Here is a 24,132-nt window from a genome sequence, read left to right on the forward strand (position 1 = left end):
ACTTCACCTTTACAAAACAAAAACACAACACACACACACATTTCCGTTGAATACATGTAAAGCGTAACATCTTCCCAAAAATAAAGAATTTAGATTCTGTCCAAACACTGGCACAGGGGCGACCTGGTGGCGGCCAGGGCGGGGAGCCCGGGATCGGCAGGCCGGGACGGACTCGATTGGTTCACGCAACTGTTCTCTCGAAATGGCTTAAGTTAAAAAGTAAGATGAAATGGGGCCGGGGAGAAACACGTAAAGCCAGAAACATTTAGGAAATGATGCATAGGTGGGTATACCATTTTATTTTAATACATCTCGTTTGTTTGCATCCTGCGAGGAGAAATACCGTCCCACTGTCCTGACTTACAGCAGCCTGGTGTTATAGGTGTCAATGCCATCCAAGAGATCATTTAAAAAACAAAAACAAAAACAAAAACAAAAACACTAGCCAAAGAGTAAAAAGGAAAGCTTAATAATCACTTTATGGTGTAAAAAAAAATCCACTTAAGGCTCTCGGGAAGGTTTCTGTATAGACTTAAACACTACGGCAAGGAGATGTGTTTCTAAGTCCCGTGGCGGTTCTGAGACACTCCTGGCTCCCGCGTACCCCGCAGGGCCCTCGGCACCCGCCCGGAGTCCTCCGGAAAGCAGGCGCTGTGTCCCCGGCAGAAGCACCTGTGACCACCCTGGACAGAAATCCAGTCCACCGAGGCGCGACACGTCCGGCCCACGGGGCGTCCCTCCATTCCGACAACCGTGTAGATATTTGTGTGAGTCAGTTTTGTTTGTCATGTTTCGTGGTTGTTTGCTCGCTCTCTGTCTTTTTTGTTTGACGAGGAGGCTTCCTATTGTTTCACCGAGCGCTACAATACTTGCTTTGATGTCGCACTGAACAAACGTATACTGTCTCTTTGTTCTCCAGAGTGCGCGTGGAGACAGTTTTTCACGGAGGACAAAGACCACACACTGGCAGTAAGCACCGCACATAGTAGGTTCAGGAATGTAACACGCCATGTACATCCGTGTCCCGGAAAAGGGCCGCTGGCTTATTCTCACCTCACATCTGCAGGGAGAGAGGACACAGGCAGACACTGAGGGGGGGGACCGAGCGCGCTCGTGGGTGGGGACCGCCGCGGAACGATGAACCTGAGCGAGGGTACGCACTCACGCACCACCAAGACGAGTCTCGGGATTCGAGGGTTCGGTGGAATTTTTCAAATCAGATGTACCTCATTACCCTTTCCGTAACATCCTGACCAGGATTGGGGTTAGACTCTTGGGATCTCACAGAACATTCCTTAGAGCAAGCCCCCATTCTCCCATTGCACAGATGAGGGGAACTGAGGCCCAGAAAGTTGTGTTTTTGTTTCACTGGGGTTTTTTTTTTTTTTTTGCCTTTTTCCTCCGACCTAGGGCTTCACATGATTTCTGGAGCTCTGGCAGCCATCCTGGGCCATGAGACCACCCTAAAGCTGGACACCACCAGGCATACAGGCAGGGTCTCTGTGTCCAGGCAGATACTACACTGAGCTCTCAGCTAACAGCCAGTCTTCCCTACCCATGTTACCTGTTCACCGCTCATCTCAACACCTTTACCGCCCACACGCTAGCAGGGCCTGGGGTGGCAGGGACACCCCCGGCCTCTCACTCGGGGTCCTGTCATCGGCTGGCCCATGCAGGCCAAGCCCAACCACCAGTGTGCCGACCGGATGCGCAGGGAGGCGTGGAACCGCACCCCTGGGGAAAGCAAAAGCCTCGGCCAGGCAGTTGTTCTGAGGCTGCTTCAGGAACCCCCACGTGGACCTTTCCTCCCCAGAGGATTCTACCGAATGGCCCTGACCCTCGGGCCCCAGCACTCCTGACCTGGCAGCTTTCTGCACTCACTCTACCAGAGCCCGGGCTCTTGGACACCACCTCTAAGAATTTCTCCCACAGCCACCTGTTTTGGACGCTGCGGGCTCCCCCACGCCAGGGGGGTTCTCCAGAGCAGACAGGCCACCAACAAGGAACAGAAAGGCTGGAAACGGCCTCCGTGAGGGCTGTGCCTGCTCAAACCCCATCTTCCTCTGGGAAACGGTACACCTCTCTACAAGACTACACTTCCCGGGCCCCCGGCAGCCAAAGGACAGCCAGGGTATGAGAGCACAAGTCCCCAGGGGGCACTTCTCCGAGAGGGTTTTTCTGCCCCTCTCCCCACCTTACTCTTCCAGCCTGGGGTGTAGATGTGATTTCCGGAGCTTCAGCAGCCATACTGAACCACGAAGCAATTCTGAGGACACACACCACCAGTCCCAAACGGAAGGGGGTCCTTCCCGATGATACCCGGAGAACGCCACGCCTACTCTTAAATGCCTGTCTTGGGGCGCCTGGGTGGCGCAGTCGGTTAAGCGTCCGACTTCAGCCAGGTCACGATCTCGCGGTCTGTGAGTTCGAGCCCCACGTCGGGTTCTGGGCTGATGGCTCGGAGCCTGGAGCCTGTTTCCGATTCTGTGTCTCCCTCTCTCTCTGCCCCTCCCCCGTTCATGCTCTGTCTCTCTCTGTCCCAAAAATAAATAAACATTGAAAAAAAAAAAAATTTAAATGCCTGTCTTTTCTCAGCCCTGTTTTCGGTGTGGTTACTAGCAGCCAAACACAATTTCCAACGCAGTAGCCAACAGCCCCGTACGTTTATGAAACGCTTACAGACAGGACCTACTCAGTCTTTGACTACCCTAACCTACAATCCCGTAAGCCTCAATTTCTCATCTGTCAAATGGGGCGGGTAACCTGCCGGACGTGGTGATCCCAGCTAACGAACGTCGGAGCTACCCCAGGGCTGTTCAGGAACCCAAATCACTCCAGTCACGTGATGCTGGGGCCTCCCCAATCAGCGGAAGAGGCCAAAGCCAGAGCAGGGGCTCCAGAGCAGAAGGGAGCCGTGGATCAGGCTCCGTGTGCGGCAGGAGGGGGGAGCCGGGGACGGGAGCGAGCAGACCCACAGCCCAGCCAGGCCCCGGAAGCTTGCAGACGGATCAGGCCCAGTCGGGCCGCCGCAGGAGGGATTCGCCGTGTGATCAGCCAGCACACCTCCACCCGCAAGACCACAGCGTATCCACGGGCAGCTCCTACCTGGTTGGCTGCGTTAGGTGGGTTTTAACCTTTTTCTTTTCCGTTTTTTACCTGACTCCCTACGCCTTCCTGTTAACAGAAGGGCAGGGAGGGTGAGCGGGCCTAAGGGAGGGCTGCAAAGCTGCAGCAATAAATACCTCAGGTGTTTGTCTTTCTGGAAGAAAACTCGATTAGCTTTGGCACAGAGACACTTCCTGGTGCCCTGAGCCAGCCTGACACGGCGGGTCCCAACGCCACGCTGCTTCTGGGCAAAGTCTGCCCGGGACGGGGGAGGCCGCCAGGTCCCCCGGCACACCCAGCGCCCACCTCCCGGGGGCAGGGCCTTTCTCGGCCACACGGCCCCCAACCCCCCGCATGGTGGGGACGTCGAGCGTCTGCCCCTTCGCACTCCGGTGACGCCTGCGGGCAGCGGTGTCCCCGGCAGGTCCCCGGTCGGCCGCAGCACCAGACCCCACGGCAGAGGCAGCGCCTACCTGTCTCCTCCTCCCGGTGGTCCGGGGTCGGGCCGGTGGCCGTGCACGTGCACTCCAGATGCTCCTCCAGCCGCACCTGTACCTCCTTTAACTTTGGCTTCTTCCTGATGTACTCCACCTTGGCCACCTGCCGAGACAACCCCGCGTGAGCGCCTCGGCCGCGCCCCACACGAGTCACTGGGGGAGGGGGGATGTGCCCGGCCCCACCCGGGGCGGGCCGGGAGGGCGACCTCTGAACTCCACCCTCTGACCTCCTTCCTAGCGGAAGAGGCAGGAGTGCTGGCAGAAAAGGAGCCCTCGGCATCTGTGGTCTGGTCCACTTCACTCGGAACCCAAAGTCTCATGTGTGCCAGCCCGAAGGCGTGCAGGTGCCCCTTGAGGTAAGAACTCTGAGGGACACAGGGCAGGGAAGGGGTTCGCTTCCAGGTCTTAAGGGCACCCGCGGCAGTGGCCAGTTTCCAAACGCAAGCTTGCTTATTCAAGGGGAAAATCCCACGGCCGAGGAGCTGGCCTGCTGCACAGGGCTTGGGGGGGTCACTGTCCCCTCTGCCCATCCCGCCAAAGCCCCAGGAGGAGCGAAGCGAGCACAGCCCTAAGGGCCCACAGGAAGGCTGTCAGGTTTGGACGTGGATTCTGGTCTGCTTTGGACGGCAGATCAGGACGCCACGGGCTCCAGGCCACACTGCCCACCCCACGGCCACCCCACGGCCTCAGTCCCAGCCTTGAGGCCTTCTCACCGCCCCCCCCCCCCCCCCGCAGCCGCCCTGGGACTGGAGAAAGCCAGGCTTCCCGGAAACATGGGCAGGGACGCAGGGCCCTCCAGGAAGGGTCTAGAACTGAGCCAGCGCCTGCTCCATCCACAGGCCATGTCGGCCCAAACCCTCGGCACGGAACCACAGCGCAGCAGGCCTGATGGTCCAGCCCGTGGGGCACAATTCCGGGCAGCCAAGTGACCAAGTCCCCACGGGCCCCTTCTGTCATGGGAACACAGCTCCGCCCTCCACGTGGACACACACGTGCACTCGTAGCACACACACACACACACGAGCCCTGTCCTAGAAACAGAAACTGCTTACACACACACACACACACACACACACACACACACACACGCATGCACCTGGCATCAGAGGGCACTTCGTACACACAGTGAGCAGGGTCAAGGTGGCCTCGCTTCATCCCGGGGCACGGAGGAAATAGATAACGTGAGAAACAATCCTCCCCGCCCCTCTCTGCAGCCCCAACAGGCTCCCCCCACCAAGTGCCTGAGCTCAATCCCCAGCAGGGGCAGGAGGGCCATCTTCCCGCCAGCCCTGAACCCTGCGGACCCGGGCACAGGACACACATTCCATCTGCACCAACACCGGGGCTGCGGTCTCAGGTCCTGGCAACGGCCCTCAGGGGTGTCCGTTCTATCCCCCTCTCTGTTGGCCTGGGGAAACTGAGGCAGAAAGGGAGCAAGGTCCACCCAGGCATGACTGACAGCAGAAACCCCCAGCCTGGGGACAGTCAGGAGGGGAGGAGGCAGGAGGGACGGTGTGGTGGGGGGGGGGGGGGCGGGGGGGAGGCGGGAGGGATGGCTCCTTTGCAGAGGCCTAGAGTCCAGAAGCCAGAGGACCCCAGGCAAGTGGGACAGCCCACCCCACAGGTCAGCTGGCCCCTGGCTTGTCCAGACCTGTGGCCGCGGGGCTGCATTAATGGTTAACCCGCAGCGCAAAGGGGGCTGGGTGCCCCGCGAGCGCGGGAAGAGATGTGCAGCCTCAGGTGTGAATGTGGACGGCCAGGTGTGGGCTCACAGGTGGGGTGGGAGCCAGGCCAGGTCTGGGGCCAGGCCTGGGAAGCCTCCTAAATAGACAACAGAAAGAGAAAGGGGCTGGGGGCATGACCAACCACAGCCACAGGGCACGGTTAGCTCCACGGGCTGTTCTGGGAGCCAGGACCACACGGGAGGCAGGCAGGGAGGGAGGGGGAGAGAGAGGGAGGGAGGGAGAGGGAGGGAGGGAGGGAGGGAGGGAGGGAGAGAGAGGGAGGGAGGCAGGGAGACGGAGAGATCCTTGGACATGGGGCTCTTGGGCACAAGCGTCACAGCCCCCAGGACTTTGCACGCATAAAAGCACTGGGACTTGCAACGGGCACCTTCCGGAGCGAGCGGCCCCCAGCCCTTAGGGCACCGGGAGGGTCCACCTCGCAGGGACCCCAGCCTGGCCCCCCTGCTTGCACAGCCTCTATTCAGCAAGCACCTCACCTATTATGTCCCCTGGGGGGGGGGCGCAGATGCAGGGGGGCAGGCTTGTTCTCTCCACACGACAGACCGGCCACCACGGGGAGGGTGGGCACTCCACGAATCCACCCCCCGTGGTCCCCTTGGCAAAGCACTCACAACCCCAGCCACTGCGGTCTGGGAACCCACTTTCTCCTCAGACGGGCCCGTCTTTATCAAAGAAAAACAAACAGTGATTTATGATTGCACCTGCTTCTGGGTATGTGAGGATTCCGGGCTGTTCCGCCACCTCTGTCTGGCCAGGAAATGGCTGCATTTTTCCCCCCAAGAGCACACTGTCAGTATTAAATTCTCAAAAGCGGCCTCCATGCTAGCCAATCCCCAGAACAAGACGGCTATGTCCTCGGGACCCTCATGGGGGCTGAGGCCCCCAGACCCATCCAGGAACCCAAATGGGGTGCCGTGCCCCGCCCCTCCCTCCCTTCCCCTTTTGTCTGTCTCCTGGGGGCCTGAGCTGCACCTGATAAACAGGACACTCAGCTTTCCCACTGCCAGTCGGCCCGCCATGAACCGCCCCACACCCGCTCACTCCTGGGGCAAATCCACCCAAACACGTCACCCGGTGATGCCACGACCCCTTCCAGACGAAGGACGCTCAGCAATGACCTGAAGCTCCGCGCCCCTGCCCCCAGAGTCCAGGGCGGGGCACCGTCGATGACAAACACCAGCATTTACTGGACCCCCGCTCACAGCTACCCCGTGAGAGCACGGCTAGGGTCCGTTTACAGACAGGGAACCTGGGCGTCTCCTTTCGCTGGAAGGAGGCCTGGACTTGGAAACCGCAGAGGCCCTGAGCTCATCCCTTAACCGAGGGACTTTCTAAGTGGGGGAAACCTGTCCCGCTGGGCACGAGGACTCCAGAGCCCTGCTGTTCCAGACACGGGACTCCTGGTGTCCCTCCGCGTCCTCCACGTCCACTCCACGGGACTGAGCCCCAGGGTCACGGCACATGCTCTGACCGGGCTCAACAGGCAGGTGGTGTGGAGCCCTCGTCCCCCCGCCGGCTGGAAAGGCCAGCACAGCCCAGGGGCACTGGCTTCCTGAGGCCACGTCTAGGGCTCTCCCCAGGCAGGCAGGGGGCGGGAGCCTGGAGCCCTGCTCGCCGTGGGGAGGGGCTCGGAATCCCTTCACGGGAGACCCTCGCCGCTAGAGCCACTCATCTCTCCCCAAGGCCCCTGAACTGGACCCCCCACTCCATCCGAGGCGCAGAGGCCTGTCTGGGGCACCCCGGCAAACACGCTCAGACCCCCTTCCGGAAGCCGGAGGTCTAGCAACGCAAAGCCACAGCCAGCTGCCCTGGACGTGGCCACAGAGCTGGGTCCTGGCCTCTGGAGACCCGGGGGCCTGACCGACTTAACGGAGCGACCAACTCAGCTGTAAGCCCGCGGGCTACCTGAAGAACACGGGAGCCCCCAACTCCCAAGGCCACCCCATAGCCGGCCAACCAGCACGACACCACCAGAGTGGGGGCCGTGCTGTCTACACCACCTTCTCCTGGCCCACGAGGCCTGGGTGTGGGAGACAGGGTCAGATGCCTGCAGGGTCTGGGGTCAGCCCTCACTGGGGAGTAGAGGAAGGGCTCGTCCCTCCGGGATACCAGTCAGAGAGCATGCTTGGTGCCCCCAAGAGCAGACCCCAAACACTGACCACGGCAAGCTGATGCAGGGACACGGCCCCCAGGACCACGTGCTCACCTCTCCCTGAGGTCTGATGGCAGCCGTCCCTAGCAAGCCCAGGGGGGCCCGCGGGGGAGCATGGGGTCCAGTCCCCCACCAAGGGCAGGTCCCGGAGAACGGACGAGGCCACAGCCCCAGAGAGTGAAGGCCCGCACCTGAAACCACGGTCGAGCTGGGGTCACACAAGAACCCTCAGGCCACCCTCTATGGCGGTCACAGAGGAGAGCCACCCTCCAACGTCAGCGAGTCCTGACGCTCAGGGCCTGGGGACCCCTGGCAGCCTTCAGCTGGGCACACTAGACAATTTACCGCCTGGGCTTCAAGGAGGTGGCCACTCCTGGCCTTCCCTTCCCTTCTCCAATCTGTGACCTTCAACTGTGATCAAAAGGCCGTAAACCGGAAAACCAGGCACGTGCCAGCCCAGGGCAGGACCTCCCACCTGCCCGGCAACACGGTCCCCTGCTGGCCCCCAGCGCCCCTCACGGACGCTCAGCCCGGGACTCTGCAGAGCCCAGGGCCATGAGCTCTGCCTCAAACCCCACGGACCAGGGACAGCTCGCTGGGCAGGCGTGGGGGCCAGGCTGGCCTCCACAATGGACCTCCTGTTCCCACTGACCTTTTGTCCCTTCTCGGCCAAAACCCCCAGTGTCTGGGGCCGGATGTTTCCCTGCCAACCCTGTGATGGGGAGGCAGGGAGAGGGGAAGGAGGAAGGGGTCTGAGAGGAGCAGGACGCGGGACATGGAACCGGGCCACTGAGCTCCAGCTGCAGGACTAGCCCCTCTGTCCCCTTGGGTGGACCGCGACCCCATCAGAGCAGATGAAGGCCTGTAGGGGGAGCCCTGGCCCAGTGCCACTCTGCCCAGCCCTTTGGGCCTGTGCCCAAGGCAGACATGGGCCGCACCCCCCACCCACCAACACACACCGTGCTGGAGGCCCCGCCGGAGCGTCTGGACCCCCACCCACCCACTCAGGTGGGCCAGGGAGAGGGCATCCCTGCCCGTCCCAGGACCAGACGCTCTGCAGTCCTTACCCCGTGGGAGGCAGGAGCCCACTTCATTCCCGCACCTCTGTATCTGCAAGAGCCCGACTGGACACGAAAGGCAGCCCCAGCGCCCACGCGTGGGGCTGTCCCATCAAGAGCACCATGGGGCACCCCGGTGGCTCAGCGGTTGAGCGTCCGACTTCGGCTCAGGTCATGATGTCGCGGTGCGCGGGTTCGAGTCCCGCGTCGGGCTCTGTGCTGACAGCTCAGAGCCTGGAGCCTGCTTCGGATCCTGTGTCTCCCTCTCTCTGTGCCCCTCCCCTGCTCATACTCTGTCTCACTCTGTTTCTCAAAACTAAATGTCAAAAAAAAAGAGAGCACCACCATCCCCACGCCCAGGAAGGAAAGATCTCAGCACCTGGATTCTTGGGGCTCAGGGCCCCCTCACAACATGGCACAGGTGAGAACACCGAGATCTGAGGGAGCAGAATGCACAGGTCCTGTCCCCTCTGGCCTGTGTCCCCCTTTGACAAGGGTGCAGTGCTGGGCTCGGCACCCAGCTGGGGGCCCCGTCGGGGTCAGGCCCGAGAGCCCCGTGGAGACAAGAGTCAGCATCCCGGGCCAGTGCCCTGCGAGCCCCGCTGCAGGGGAGCATCTGCCTTGGGGACCACAGTGCAGCAAGCCGTGGAATCTGCTCGCTCAAGGCCCCAGGTGCTCGAGGACCACAGCCCCAATTAAGGTCTGACGTGCCTTCCCAAGTGACGAACAAGGGGGGCCTGACCAAGAAAGTGCCCGGGGCCTGGCCTGGGAGCCCACAGAAAAGATCTAAAATACCTCCCATCAAGGAATGGCCTCTGACGCCCCCAAAGAGGAAGTCTGTAATCCGGGGAAAAGGGACCCGCCTGCCACTTGGAGGCCCAGCCAGCCGGGCAATGCCCACTGCCCAAGTCCACACTCCAGGGTCACCAGGGACAGTAACCCGCCAGGCCAGAGCCAGCTTCCCAGGAAGGCAGCCCCCTCCCGTAGACAGGGACCACCCGGGACTCGCCTGGGTCCCGCACAGCCCCAGACAGACTCATCTCACAGATGTAGCAAATGAGGCCCGAGGGAAGCAGACCCACGCCCCAGCAGAACCTTCTGGCCACTGGCCCCCCAAACAGACCCCCATGTGCCAGGCCAGAGTGACCCGAAGAGACACTTCCCCCAGTTCTGCCTCGGAGGTCACCACGGCCGGCACCCTGCCTGGGACAGTGAGCCCAGCGTCGATCCTGGAGGTCTCCGGGCAGAGCACGGCTTCCGAGGACGAGGGGAGGGGTTGGCCTTGCGGCCCCGGAGAGCGAGGCAACCCCGGGAGGGCCCTTCCGGAGAAGGACTCCACGCACACACACGCACCCCGTGGCACGGGGATCGGAGAGGACACCAGGCAGTGCACGAGCAACGTGTCCTGAGGCTGCTTTCCTCATGGCCCTTCCCCGTGGCCACCTCGCGCGGGAGGCTGTGTGCAGTTGTGGGGGAAGGGAGCCAGACACCCCCCCACCCCCCCCCCACCCCCTGGCAGCCGACCATGCCCCAGTCCCGGCTCTGCCCGCCCCCGCTCTGCACCCAGAGCCTAGCAGCGTGGCCAAGGGAACAGGCGTGGCCTCGGGACTCGAGCAGGTCCCCGGCCGCAGGGCGCCCCCGGGGCTCACCTTGACGCTCCGGTGGTGGACGCGGGAAGGCTGGCACTTGACGCTGCTGGTGTTGCAGCAGCCCGCACAGCGCTTCACCTCCACGCACGGGGGCCAGATCAGGAAGTTGGCAGACGTGGGGTCGACCTGACTCCGAGGTATCTCGTAAATGACCGTTCTGGTCTTGCAGACCGCAGGGATGGCTTCCTCTGCAGGGCAAGAGCCACGGTGAATGTGGAGGCCACGCCCCGGCTCCCACCAGCACCCAGGCCACCCCGTGACCCGCGCGGCCCTGGAGGGGCAACCGGGAGCCCAGCTCGGGCTGGTGCGCCCCCACCTGGCCGCGGCCTCTCCCAAGCAGAAAACATCCCACGGCTCCGGGGCCCAGCAAAGGGGGAGAGACACCCCGGACCCGGACAGGTGCATCTGAGCGGGATCAAGGTGAGTGAGCAGCAGCGAGGGCCAGGCGGAGACCCCCCAGGAGAAAGGCCTTGCTGGCAAAGGGGACCACAAGACACAGGGAGCCCAGAGGCCAGGGAAGCCCAGGTGGCCCGCAGAGGGGGCGGGCGTGGGAACCGATGCTGAAAGGGGACGGTTAGGGCGCTCCCAGGGCCGGTGGAAAATGCGTAGAACAGGGAAGCTGAGGCTGGGACCCCCACAGCGACAGCCCTGCCTGCTGCCACCCCCACAAGGCCAGGCCCTGCCCCAGGAAGGGACACGGCCCTGCCTCCCCAGCCCACCAGCCACAGTTCTGCTCAGCAAAGGCCACCAAGAGACCACCCCGCCGGCCTCCGAGGAGAGGCTGGTGCTACCTCCTCTGCGCTCCTCAGCACAGGCCAGCCCGTCCACCCCGAAGCCCCGAAGTTCAGGGGGCACCAGGGCATGCCCGCCAGATGAGGAATCCACCTGGGGACCCCAGTGCACATGCCGCCCTCTGGCAGCATCCGGCCGTGGCGCTGGCCCCGGCCCCCCACCGTGTGCCTGGAGAGCCCCGCCAGGCTCTGGTGCTGCCCACGGGAGCTGCTGCCTCCAGGGTAAAGCAGGGACCCCCGAGCCCAGAACTGGAGGGAGCTGCTCCTGGGCGCAGAGGGCTCGGCCTGACCCCCGTGGCCAGCTGGCATGAGGCAGGGCCTTGTCTTCTGCAGACAAGCTTGAGATGCGGGTGAAGCCAGGGAGGGGTGCCAGCCTCTCTCCTGCCCATCTGCCACTAGGGTGAGACCCCCCCCCCCCAGAGCCTCGGGAGACTCGGGGTACTTGAATCCCCTGAGGTGCTCAGGGAGCACTGGGCCTCCAAGAACAGCCCCGCCTACAGGGAAGGCTGGGTGCTGGGGGCGGGGGGGGGGGGGGGGGGGGCGGTGTCTCAGCTCCCAGCCCAGTGCCCACCGCCCAGGAGGGGTCTGGGGAACCCGTCCAGGTGGGGCCGAGGGTGGAGCTGGGGAGAGAGGCCTTGTGTCCAGGGCTCCTGGTCTGGAATAGGACAGGCCTCTGACACTGGTCTGGAGAACCTGAACCCTACAGTCAAACGGTAAACGTCTGCTGCCTTCGCTAGGAATCATCACCCACACGCTGCGCTCAACGACAGAAGCTAGGAAATCTACCTCCTGGGAGGCAATCTAAGGCTCAGAGAAGGCAGGTGCTGCCCAATGGCACACAGCAGAGAGCAGCAGTGCGTGGTCACAACCAGGCAGTAAGGAAAAGTGGCAGGAACGAACCCCCAGGTGGCATCGACTCCGACCCCGGAGCCCGAGTCCCAGCGCAAGAAAGCGCAGGCCGAGGCTGTGTCGCAGCCGACCCAGAGCCCCCAGAGCCCCCGCCCCCCCCCCCCCAACGGCCAGTCCTTCCTCAGGGGCCAGCAGACACGGGGATGCCCTGCTAGGCGACAGGACAGAAACGCCACCCGAACCCAGGAGCCCAGGAGCCGAGGCCGAGCGGGCCGGGGGCCGAGGGCAGGGCCCAGCGCACACAGCTCGGCCGCATCTCTGGCTCCGCAGCCTGGAGCCTGAGCTCCAGCGCACCGCGCCACAGACTGGAAATGAAACACGACCACGTTTTCCAGCGAGGCCTCCTCCAGAACAGGCCCCAACAAGACCGGGCACTTAAGGAATTTATGATGGCTCTCCTCTCCTGGAAACTCTTGGCCCAGGCCAGGCTGCAGCAGGCAGCAGACGGGCCAGGGCAGGGAGACGCCCCCGGCAGAGGAGGGAGGCCTCCAGAGACGGCGGGCGGCCAGAGCTGAAGTCGCTGGGGCCCCTGCGCAGGCCGGGCCTTTGTTTCACGGAGGAGGGCGGGGGTGGTGGTCCTGAAGGCACGGTGGGGGCGAGCCCCCCAGCCCGGCGCCCCCCCCCCCACCCGGCAGGCCCGGGGCTCACCAATGCTTCTCTTCCTCCGAATGGGCACGGGCCGCTTCTCGGGCGCATGCTTGGAGGAGTGGCCCCCGTGGGCTCTCAGACTCACCTCCAGAGCACCCTCGGGCCCTGCAGGGAGAAAGAGGAAATGGTGACCGGAGGCCCCCCCATCTGCGTGGCGCCCGGGGACCTGTCCAGCAATGCTTCCTACCTGCCTCCCCCAGACAGACAGGGTCCCCTAGGAGACCCTCCACTCCCACAGGCGCAGAGGATGCGAGTCCTGACTGCCAAAACTCGGCCCCCCGACCTCTGAGAAGCATACACGGAGGGGCCCGGGCTGTGCCCTGGCCGTACCTTGAAGCAAAGCTGTGGACTTGGGGTCAAGGGGCCACATGTGGTCTCCCCTGGGGCGCCTCCCCAAGTGAGGGCCAGAGCAGGGAAGGCCTTCCTTGTCCAAAAGACCCAGGCCCCTGCTCACAGCCCCCTTTTCCCAGGCCCACCTCCGGGAAAAAGCATCAGAAGGACCAGCACGCTGTGACTTTCCTGGGATGTGTGTGTGTCTCCCTCTTTCTCACCAAACCAACTCTCGATGAAGCACCCTGACCTTTGAGGGGCACGGGAAGCCAGGCCCCGCTGGACCGACAGCTGGGCCCCGCCTGGCCCACTCTGAGTCCACGAGAAACGCACGCAGAGGAGCAAAGGAGCAGGAATCCCAGTGCGCGGCCGCGAGGCCGGCCGGCAGGAAGGCGAGAGTGCTTGCTGCCCTTGGCCTCAGAGCAGTGGTCCCAGAGCTAAAATCAGACCCGGACCCGCATCCCCCAGGACCGCGACAGCCCCAGTACACACGCCACGGCCCTCTCCCACCCCAGTGCCCCTGGGCAGCCTAGGGGGGCCCCAGGTGGGGTAGGAGGGACACACAGTCCCTGCCGCCTGCCACTCACACCGACCTGGCCCCATGACACTGCCTGTGCCCGGATGACTGCTGTGGGTCGCACCTGGTCTCCCTGCCTTGACCCCAGACCCAGCCACGGGGGGAAGGGGGTCTCCTTCCACATCCCCCTCCAGCCTCGGCCTCCCCCGCTGTAGATGAGCAGGGGCCCCGGGTCTGAGGAGCTCCAACAGACAGGGGCTCCAGCAGACCCCTTCTTCCGTGGTGTCCCGGCCACCAGCCCAAACCGGAGGCCCCCTCCTGGGCGCCCGGACCACCAAGGCCTCAGGGACTGTCTACAAACCCACAAATCTGAAAGCTCCACTCTTTTAAAATGAAAACCAAATACCAGGCGAAAGGTGCAATCAGAAGATACGTTCTTTCAGAAAACTGAAGTCTGGGAAAAACCCAACTTTTCACTTAAAATGACTCAATGTTCCACTGCCACTAATTTTTTTGAGACCCGAAATAAGATCAGAACACAACTATTCATGCAGTAAGAATTTCCCATCAACCAACTGTTACAAGAGGCATTTTTTCGCAAAAAAGTGACATTTATGAGTCACGTCCCGGTGGCGGCCATCTTGCCGTCCCCACACCAAAGAGCAGCTGGCCCGCTGTCAGCTTCCAGGGGCAAGCGTCACGGCACGCGGGCCACCAGCTTCCGAGACTTACTAAAGCCAGGGGTCACCTATCGCTTTCCTGGAGACTCAGTCCTGACGTGTGCGCAGGGGCCGCCTCCACTTCCTGACATGTGAGGAAACTGAGGCCCAAGACGCGAACGCTGGGTAGGGGCATGGCCATAGGAGGACCCGGGAGCCCCGTCCGGGCCTCTCGCCTGAATAAACAGAGAAGACAAGGGCCCTGCCAGCTTATCAACGGCGCTGAAACCTGAACCCGCAGATTGCTTTCAAGACAAGAGGCGGGGTAGAAATAGCTCCTGGTCAAACACGCCCTCCGTTGCCCGCGGATCCAGATGGGTGGCCGTGCACTGCGCGCCCATCCACGCTCACGGCGGAGCGGCCTTCTGATTGATGCCACTTGAGAAATGGCCCAGCAGCGACTTGGGGGAGAAGGCCCCGCCTGAACGATGCCCTAAAACGGCTCTCAGGACAGTTAATCAAGTGGGTTTCCCTTTTGTCTCCCGTGCACAAATGTCCGAGTGACAGCTCAGGATGGGGACAAGCCCCCTCCAGCCTTCAGTCCTAGAGCAGCATTAATGGCCCAGGACGGGGATGTTTATGCATCAGTCACTCAGTGACCACCCCCCGCCCAACCCCGGCTGCTGGGATAACAAAGCACCCCCGCTGTCCTGCTCAGTGGCTCTTTCTCATCCTGAACTCAGAGACCACACACTGGTCCCTCCACCCAAACGCCCCACGTGGAGAGTCAGCGACGCCCCAACTCCATTCACCCTCCGGCAGCGCTCAGACTCAGGGCGGTTCCCATCGCCCCTGGGGTAGGAATCCCACGGGCACAGGCTTCATCTGTAAAATGGGGATACACCCACCCGCCCACGGGAAGAACCTGGGATCCTACAGGTCTCCCCAAAGCCCCGCCCATGCCAGGAGGGAGGAGTCAGCCTGTAAGAAAAAGCCTTTTCTGCCCCTGGGGCCGAATTCCCTTTACACCCCGACCTCGGACCTGGGGTGGGGGTCGGGGGCGCCTCACCCTTGAGTTACCAAGAGGGATAAAGACCCACCGGCTGGGTGTCTGGGTTTCTCCACACCCCAGCTCCTTCCTCAGGGATCCCAGACAGGCTCCAGGGCCTGGAGGGCAGCTCAGTCCACAGACAACTGACCCCTCGGCTGTTTACAACCTTCCCCAACAGCAAGATCTGTTTCAACTCATCCCTTTGGGCGGGAACAGGTGTTGGGGGGCAAAGACCCCAAAACAAGCTCCAGAAGCAGCCAGCAGCAACCCCTACGCTGAGGCCAGAGGCCACGCACTGCCGTGGTTCCCAGCTTCCACATCCCCGTGAAAGGGGCCAGACCTGGATGGAGAGCCACCCGAGGCTGTGTCACAAAGGGCCTCCTAGGCCCGCTCCTGGCGAGCACGTAAGATCCCAGAAGCCCGGCTCCATTCTCACCCCGGTATCCCCAGCAAGATGAGTCCTAACCCAGGATCCTAGCCAGACCCCAAACCGTGCGGCAGACAGGGGTGGGGGTGCAGGACGAGGAGGAGGGCCCGGGGCTTTTGGTAAGGGGGCAATTTGAGACCAGCCCAGGGAACTGGCTGGTGCATCCAGCTTCTCCAGTTTGGACCCTCCCAGAGAATCCCGGGCCCAAGAGCCCCCAGGTCAGGAATGCCATCAGCATATCCCACCCAGCTGCAAATGCAGAAAGTGTTAATGGGTGGGGGTTGGGGGCGGGGCTGCAGAGACCAGAATAAGAATGGTCCCAACAGAAAGGGAATGGCCCATTTCCCGGTGGCGTCCCAAAGCCGTCCCACAGGGAGGCCCAGCCCTTCACAGGCCTCGTTCCCGAAAGCTGAAAAAAAAAAGGCCGTGAACCTTCTCAGGGAAGCGGTCTCCCCACTCGTACAAATCCGCCATGGCCCAGCAGAATGCAGGCTTCTCCTCAGCTAACCAAAGCCAAATCCTTCTCCCCAGGGTTACACATCAAGGAACCAGACCAAAATCCCCCCCCCCCCCCCACCGGCCCAACTGTGATCTCCAAGTGAAATTCTACCCCCTTCCTGATAAGGATCAGCCAAAGGATTTCCTGGGTCACGAAACTACAGAAACCATGGGCCTTGCTAGAAAATGGTCTTGGCATGAAGTGAAAATAGTTCAGGCCTCTCCACCACCATAATTAGGTACAAATTTCCAAATGACTAGACCATGTGATTTTACTTAATTCCCCCTCGGCCCCCCTCTTTCAGGGTAGTCTGCAGGGAGAGAGAAATCTTCACTGAATCCTTCCACCGACCTCCACCACTTGCCGTGGCTCCGTCTGACAAGTCCATCTTGGGCCTCTTTTCAACCAGACACTAACAAATGTCCTCTGACAGATGTATTTCTGTAGCTGACCCTCCACATGCCTCGTTTCCCCCACCAAACACAAATTTCGAGCAGGACACCACGCAGATGTGGGTCAGAATCCCGGTCCTCTAGGAAAGGGCTCCCTCAGTTCACACCGCAGTGCAGCCACCAACAAACACCACCGACGACGACCTGGGTCCCAGGGGACCTGTGCGTGCCAGTCCCCTCCAATTCTGCAGCTGACGCTGAAGATCTTCAAAACTCTCCATTTACAGATAAACCGGAGTGGCTAGGCTCCAGGGCCTGGGGGTGAGCCCCAAAATAGTCCCCAAACACCAGATGTGTCCAAGACGTGCCTTTTTATTGGCCCGTGAAAAGAGAAAGGCACGGGTCTCCGGAAACCACAAAGGCCCCGCCGCCCCCCGCCACGGGAGCGGGGCACCAGTTCCCCGCGAAGACAAGGGGGCAGCTCCTCCGGCACACGCCTGCCCTCGGGGCGCACGGCCAGGGCTCCGCGCCCAGGCCCCGGCCCGCTCGGCCGCTCCTCCGGCCGGAGGGCAGGCCCGGGGCCCGCACACCTGGCCCGGGCGCCGGCGCCCCCTATGCGGCTGAACTTTCAGTGACACACACGGCATTTTCCTTAAATGCAAAAACAATCCCCGGGCAAGCGAGCAAATCGCGGCCGCCTCCGGAGAGAAAGTGGGGATTGGAAGAGAAACTCCTGACTCATCCGCCTGGGCTTTTATGGCCCGGGATTGGATTCTGACCTTTCGGTTCGTTCCTGAGCGGCGCCCGGCCCGGCCCGAGCGCGGGAGGCGGGAGGCGGCGCGGGGCGCATACCCCCGCACACCCACCCGGCGCGCCGAGGGAAGGGGCGCGATTTACCTACGGAGTCTATCTCCAGGAGTCGCTGGAGGTCCCGGATGCTGTGGATCTGACTGTGCGCCAGCCTCTCAATCACCTCGTGGGGGATCTCGGCTTCCTGCAAACAGACCCACACGGTCAGCGCCAGCGGCCGGGCCGGCTCGCGCCCTGCGCCGCCCCCCCCCCCCCCCGCGCCTGCCCCCCCCCACCTCGCGCCCCCTCCTGCTCGAAGGCTGCCCGGCCCCTACCCGCGGGGCCCTGGAGTCCGAGGCCAGGGGTGGGGCTGGGTGAGACCCCAAATGCTCGGCTCCCATCCAGGTCCACCTTTGCAGAAAGAAAGCCCTCCCACCTTTAAATTTTCAAACAAAAGCCCGGCACTGCGGACCCTCCGCCCCGGGTGTCAGTTACAGTAGGTCTAGGGGCAGCGGAGAGCCCGAGGAGTTTCTGATTTAATAGTGAAATCGACATCCAGAAAGATCAAGTTGAAATGCGTCACGGATCGGCGACGAAAGTCACGGCAGCCTTAACACTTTAATCCTGCCAGCGGCTTAAATTTCACACCCCGGAATCCCCGGCCGAACCTGCGGGGTCGAGGGTCTCCGTCGCAAAAACACGCGCGCGCGCATTCACTCGTTCACACGCGCGCCCCACCCGCTACGGCCCGGCCGCGGCCCTAGCGCCGCCCAAGACGCCCCAAATCCAGCCGCCGGCTGGGAGAGGCTGCATGGCAATGGGAGGGTTAAATCTCCACCTCTCGCAGCTCGCGGTCCCTGCCCAGACCACCCCCGCCTCGCGGGCTCCCCCCTCCTCCAGATTTTTAAAGGGAGTCGGGGGTCGCTGCTGGGGAGGGGGGGGGTTGGGGAAGGGGTCTCAAGCACCAAGTTCCCACGACGGGGGCTGCAGAAAGTCATTCATCACAGGAGAGCTCCCGGGGATTCGGGATTCGACATTGGGGGGGTGGGGACGCCGGCGGTGGGAGGGCGCGGGCGCCTGGCCCGGCCCCGGCTCGCCTCACTCAGCCACCTGTAAGCAGGCCCCGGGCTGGCGGGACTGCGCCGGCCCAGCCGCCAGGGCTAGGCTCAGGGACAGGGACCGGGGGGTGGGCGGGAGGGGGGGGGGGCTGTGACCCGCCCCCCCCCCCCTGCTGCCCACCCTGCCTGACGGGGACTGCCGCAGCAGCCGCCCCTGTTTATCCGCCGCTGGCTCCGCCAGGTCACACACACCCCCTTCCGCGCTCCCCGCACCCCGATACTGCATTGTCCGCCGCCCCCCGGACTCCCCTTCCGGAGAGGGGCCCGCGCCCCCCGAAGTTTCTCCCCACTCGTCCACCCCGCGCCACTCCGTCCCTCCACGGCAGAGCGACGCAACACGCTGGAAACTCACCAGACACACTTCGGCTTGGCAGAAAATAAAACCCAGTTGGGAAAATCAAAAAATCGACCACCCTAGCAGACATCAAAATGCGCTCCGCAAAGCCCCAGAGCCCGAGGCGCCCCGGCCCGCGCGGGCGGCTGCAGGAGGCGTGCGCCGGGGGAGTCGGAGAGGGGACGGGGCGCGGGGGTGGCACCCACCTCGGCCAGGGCATGGGCGAGGTATCCGCAGCCGAAGAGCAGCAGGCAAGCCCAGGTCCTCATCGCGTCCCGAGGCGCTGGCGGCTCGGCGGGGAGGCGAGGCCGCGGGGCGGGCGCTCCAGCCGGGCTCCTGTGGCGGCGAAATTCAGTACCATCCCTCAGGGAGCGCGGCCCGGAGGAGGGTGGCGCGGAGAGCAGGGAGCCGGCGGAGCGCGCCCGGCGCGAGCAGCGAGTGCGGAGAGGCGGGCAGCGCCAGCGAGGAGGAGGAGCAGGGAGTGCGCGCTCGCCGCGCCCGCCGCGCCGGGAGCCTCCTGGGCCGCCGGGTAGGGGGTGGGGACGGAAGGGGCGGAGGGCGGGGGCTGGGCCTCTTCCTTGGTGCGTTCCCGGTGCTGGCCGCCGCCGCGCTCGCTCCCCGGCGCTGGCTTTAGGAGCGACCCGGCCGGTAATTCTGCATATTTGCGGGCATCAGCCCCGAGAGGGACCCCGGAGCGAGGCTGGAGCCGCCGCCGCCGCACCACCCATCACCTGTCTGGACGCCCGGCCGGGCCCCGGCCGCGGGCTCGCGCTCTCCCTGCGGGCTGCGGGCGGCCCTGCGCGCCCACCGCCGGCCCCGCGCTCGCCTCCGGCCCTCCTCCTGCAGCCGCCGCCCGGCCGGGCACGGCGCGGCCCAGCACGGCGCGGCCCGGAGGCCTGCGTGCGCCCCTCCGCGGCGTGCCCTCGGCTCTGGCGCCGCGCTCCGCCCTCCGCCGGCCCGAGCCGGGCAGCGCCCGCGGCCGCGCCGCCTGGCAGCCGCCGCCCGCCCGGGGCCTCGCCGCGCCGGCCTGAGGAGGGCGGGCGCAGGGCCGAGCTGGAGCAGCCGCCGCCGCCGCCGCCGCCGCCGCCGCCGCCGCCGCCGCCGCCGCCGCGGGGAGAGGAGGAGGACGAGGAGGAGGCGCCGGCAGGCCCGGCTCGCCGGAGTTGTGCGGGCTCCGCAAGGCGCGCGTGTGGAGCCGGCCGGCGGCGGGGAGGGGGGTTATAGCGCCGCCGCCGCCGCGCCCCTCCCCCGCCCCCTCCCCCTCGCCTCCCCCGGATTCCGGGCCCCGGACCCGCACCTCGGAAGCGCGCGGGGGCCGCACGGGCCGGGCAGGGCCCGGCCGCCGCCGCCGCCGCCGCAGTGAGCACACGCCGGCGCTCACGCAGGCAGTAAAATCCATCAAAGCCCCGCGCCCGGCTCCGAGCACAGCCGCCGGGCTCCGCTCGCCCGGCGGGGCTCCCCGCGCGCCCCTCCCCGGAGCTTGCCCACCCTCCAGTGCCAGCTGCAATCCTGCGGCACCGGACGGGGAGGGGAGGAGGCCGCCGCGGAAGAGCCGCCGTCGTCGGCTCTCCTCCCTCGGCCCCAGCGGCGGCGGAGGGCAGCGCCCAGAGCTGCTACGCCGAAAAGGGCAAAAGCGAGCCGGCCCCCGCCTCCGGCCCCCCGCCCCGGCGCTCGGGCCTCTTTCCACCGCTAGGATCCAGGGCCCCTGCCTCCCCGTCTCCATAAAAGGAGGGGGAGTGAGTCTCTGGTGAGAGGTGGGGCGGGTTTAGGGGCGCGTCTGGGGCACTCACCTGGCGGCTGCCACGCGCCCCCGCCCAGAATCCGATGCCTGGGGCGCCTGAATGAGGAACCTCCACCCGCATTCCGAGATGGGAGAGCGCCCAGGTCGGAGGAGGGGGCTGCAGCGTGCCTGGTCCCCACCCTGGGACCCCGCGTCCCCACTCCCTCGTGGAAGGCTGGGCTGCGGCCTGAGCCGGGAACTCGAGGGGGCGGAAGGGAAGGAGGAGAAAGGATCCGCTCGGGGAGGAACCCCCGGAGTCTGAGCCTCCCACGCCGGGATCCGCTGGGCGTACAGAGCGCCACCTCCGGCCGAGGCGCGGCACAGAGCGCGATGCCGGGACCGGCGCGCGGGAGGCCCAGGCCTGAGCGGGCTGCACCGTTCCCCTGCCGCCGAAGGGCAGGTGCGCCCGAGCTGGGCAGGTTCCGCGCGCCTACACCAGGTGGGATCGGCCCCCCGGCTGGTCTCTCGAGGGGGCAGCCGAGCCTGGAACCCGGCCTAGGAGGGAAGGCGGGCCTCGCCACCCCAACGCTAGACGGCGAGGCCCCCTGAGGGTTAGGGGACTCCCCGATGGGTGGGTGGGTGGGTGGGCGGCCGCCTGGAATTCCGCCCGCCCCAGGCCTCCGCCCCCATCTGCCCCATCCTGTGGATTAGGCCCGCGCCCCGCCTCGGCCGCCCTCCCGCCAGACAAAGGCAGTAAAGGCGAAGCCTGCGGGCGGTCTTTCATCGAACGGCGGGCTCCGGCCTTTCAAAGGCCAAGTCGGGAAGGCGCTTCGGGGGGCGCTCGCCTTCCCCCCAGATACCTCGGGGTGAGGGTGAGGAGGGTGGAGGCAGGACCTCTTCTGCCCTTCCCCGAGGGCCCGGGTCTACCAGCGCCCTTCCACGTGCCTTCACACACCTGCAGCCTCCCCGGTGCCCCTGCCTTTCCCCTGGCGGCAGCCCCTCGCAGGGACCCCGCCACCAACCCCGCTCTCCAGGTGGTCAGGATGGAGAAAGCCCGAGGTAGAACCAGGGAAAACTTGGAAACGTTTGGAAGCACGTGAGGGCCAGTCCTTGTCCGTCCAGCTGGAACCTTCGATGGCTCCGAGGGGGGGACCACTGGCAGGCTTGGGGAGGGCAGCCGAACAGGCACCCCCAAGGACTCAGGCTGGACCGGGTCTGAGCCATCGCCTACGCGCCTCCCGAACTGACTGCATCACGTCCTCTCGAGCCTGGGATTCCTCTCCGGCAGAGGGGCCCGAGGACAGTCCCTCGGGGCTAAAGGGCTGGGTCCGGTCGTGGGCGCGGGAATAGAGGAGGAACTCCGCCGCCTGTGCGGGGGCTGAGGTGGGTGCCTCCCTCCGCGCCCCTCCCTGGCGGCACTTCAGGGGTGCCCAGTTGGGAGTTTGCGGCCAGCATGGCGGCCAAGGGGGCGCTTTCGATAGGAGTTGCAGGCCAGCCCCAGGGCGGAAAGCAAGGGCGAGGCCGGGGTGCATCCCGCCCCGGACTGGAGAGCTTTTGGGGGCGCGGCGCAGGCGTCCCTATAATCGCCGGCGGCTATTAAAAATAAAAACCTCAGCGAGTCGTCATAGCGACCAGACAACAGCCGCTGCGGGAGGGCGGCAAAAACCGTGCCACCGGCGCCTCTGGGGGAGATTCGGGGCACGCCGCGCGTTCCAGCCGGGGCGGGGCTACGACCCCAGCCCCACGGGCCCCGCCCTCCCCCACCCCCGAAAAAACTGGCAGAAACAGAGCCAGGGGCCCGGCTTCCAAGAATGCGACGTAGAGATACAACTGACTTGACCAAGAGGTCAGCAACTTGGGTGAGAACCCACGCGACGCGCTCCCTCCTCCCCGGCCCGTGCCGCGCGGCGCCCCGCCCACTCAGGTCCCAAGCGTCTCCCTTTCGGCCCGCGGAGAAGGGGGGCACTGGGTGAGCAGGTGGGCTTCGGAGGCTCACCCCGGACAGGGAGCCGAAAGTCCGGAGGCCAGGCGCGTGGGGGGGCTGCTGCACCTGCCCGGTGCGCCGGGTCCGCGCTCCTTGCGGATCAGGCGTGGTCACGTGCTTCTTTCTGCCCCGGATCGAGTTTCCCTTCCAGCCGCTATTAGGCGGTTCACACGGTTCATTGCAAATATTTGATAATGAGGCTAAATATACATCGGAATCGGAGGAGGCGTGGGCGGCCGTGCGGAGAGCGTGGGCGCGGCGTTCCCGGCTGGGCGGGCATCCCCACCCAGGCCCTGCGGAGGCGCCGGACCCCGGGACGGGCACCAGGCTGTGTGCTACAGGGAGACCCGCCCCGCGCGCCGCCCCCGGGCCACTCCGGCCCCAGGCTCGGTCACTGTCCCCAGAGGCCAGCTAGAGGGCCCCTGGCGGAAGGAGGGGGCGCCGCAGGGATCTCCAGGGTGGGGAGGTGCTGGCGGAAGGTGAAGGTGCACCTGGCCGCTGGGATGTCCGGCCGCCCCCGGAGCGGGTGCTTCCGGGCTATCTCGGGCGTCTCCGGCGCGCCCCGACGTGCCTGCAGGCCCATAATTAGAGTGAGTCAGGTGCTCTAAATAGGCGGAGAGAGGGGGTGCCGTGCAGCTGGGGTGACTGGTTGGGCGACAGCCACTGGTGCCTCACCATACAGCCCATGATCCCGCAGCAGGGAGGAATGGGAAGGACCTTGGCCGTTCCTCGGAGCAAAGTAGGGGCCAGAGGGGCACCCGCTTCATTAGGCACCCGGTGAGCTGCGCAGCCTGCGTGTCACCCTAACCCCAGCTCACCTCATTCCCTCTCCGCCCGCCGCCAGTGCCTGCCTGGGGCCTGGCGCCAGCTGACAAGCCGCCACTGCTAGGATTGCTGTTACTTCCCGGTGGGAGTCACGACGAACATCCACTGAGCACCTGGGTCCCTGTGTGACTTCGTTTCCCTCACACGGACACAGACGAGAGCAGGTCTGTCCCACCTCTCCCCATTCTACAGATGGGAGCACTGAGGCCCGGAAGCCAGACCCTTGGCCCGCAGGGCCGGAGCTGAGGCGTGGCGGCTCCGCCCCAGGCAGGGGGCTCTGATGGCATGGGCTCCTCGGCGCACGCCGAGCTGCTCAGGTGGCATTTGTCTGTCCCACGGGTCACAGACAGGACGGTGACGGATGCCGCGGCCGCCAGCGGTATATATAGGCAGCAAGACTGGAGTCCGTGTCCACTTGGCCCCCGCGCACCGGGGCAAGGAGGGGCTGGCTGCCCGCCGCCCCCCGTGCTGGGCCTCGGTGACGTGTCTGTCCTCACGCTGCCGTGTCTCCGCTCTCTCGTGCGGGAAGGGGGGCCGGGAGTGAGCCTCCGCCCCCGCCCCACCAGGGAGAAGCAGTCTGCGCGCGCGCGCGCGCGCACGCACACGCACGCGCAGCACGCGCAGCTGCCCGGCGGCGGTGCCCCAGCTCGCTGGCGCTGGGGGCCCGCCGAGCGGCCGAGCCCAGGCCTCTGCCAGGAGCCAGACCAGATTTCAGAACAATTTGTAATGACGAGACACGACTCGCTTTATCTCTGGGCAAGGCTCTCTCGGCTCAGGGCAGCTGATCCAAAGGCCGAGCGGGCACGGGCACGGCTCCTTGAAGATCAAGAGGGCCCGTGCAGGCGTTAATGAGGTTATTACCTCGGCCGCCCCAGGCCTTTCCACGCAGCCTCCCCAGAAAGGGTGATAAACCTGTCGGCAGGCCGGCAGGGC

At 64.9% G+C, this 24,132-nt stretch overlaps 1 protein-coding gene across 5 annotated transcripts; it reads right to left on the minus strand.

The window, feature by feature from the left end:
- Positions 1-280: 280 nt before the first annotated feature.
- On the minus strand, positions 281-20,644 carry PDGFA (platelet derived growth factor subunit A). 5 transcript variants are annotated; one of them, XM_086692633.1, is made up of 8 exons: positions 20,461-20,644; positions 18,877-19,006; positions 17,327-17,423; positions 12,555-12,659; positions 10,207-10,394; positions 3,579-3,705; positions 3,106-3,174; positions 281-1,060 (listed from the first exon to the last, which is right to left on the minus strand). In XM_086692633.1, exons 2-7 carry the CDS (start codon positions 18,937-18,939, stop codon positions 3,119-3,121), a joined length of 636 nt encoding a protein of 211 aa, XP_086548759.1. In that variant the 5' UTR covers positions 18,940-19,006; positions 20,461-20,644; the 3' UTR covers positions 281-1,060; positions 3,106-3,118. The 5 variants fall into 5 exon arrangements, with proteins under 5 accessions (XP_086548759.1, XP_086548758.1, XP_086548760.1 ...); XM_086692632.1 differs by lacking the exon at positions 20,461-20,644 and adding an exon at positions 19,968-20,296; XM_086692634.1 differs by lacking the exon at positions 20,461-20,644 and adding an exon at positions 19,402-19,605.
- Between the last annotated feature and the right edge of the window lie 3,488 nt (positions 20,645-24,132).

The sequence above is a fragment of the Puma concolor genome, chromosome E3 (genome assembly GCF_028749965.1).
Source record: "Puma concolor isolate L17-30 chromosome E3, mPumCon1.1.hap2, whole genome shotgun sequence".
NCBI classification, from domain to species: Eukaryota; Metazoa; Chordata; class Mammalia; order Carnivora; family Felidae; genus Puma; species Puma concolor.

Excerpts from the sequence above, each read along its gene's own strand:
- PDGFA (XM_086692631.1), bottom strand. The coding sequence starts at position 17,619 with ATGGGAGCCGAGCATTTGGGGTCTCACCCAGCCCCACCCCTGGCCTCG. Across the intron at positions 12,660-17,326 it reads CCTGGAGATAGACTCCGTAG|GGCCCGAGGGTGCTCTGGAG; the intron begins GTAAATCGCGCC and ends TTCTCCCTGCAG. Across the intron at positions 3,175-3,578 it reads CCACCGGGAGGAGGAGACAG|GAAGGCGTAGGGAGTCAGGT; the intron begins GTAGGCGCTGCC and ends TTCTGTTAACAG.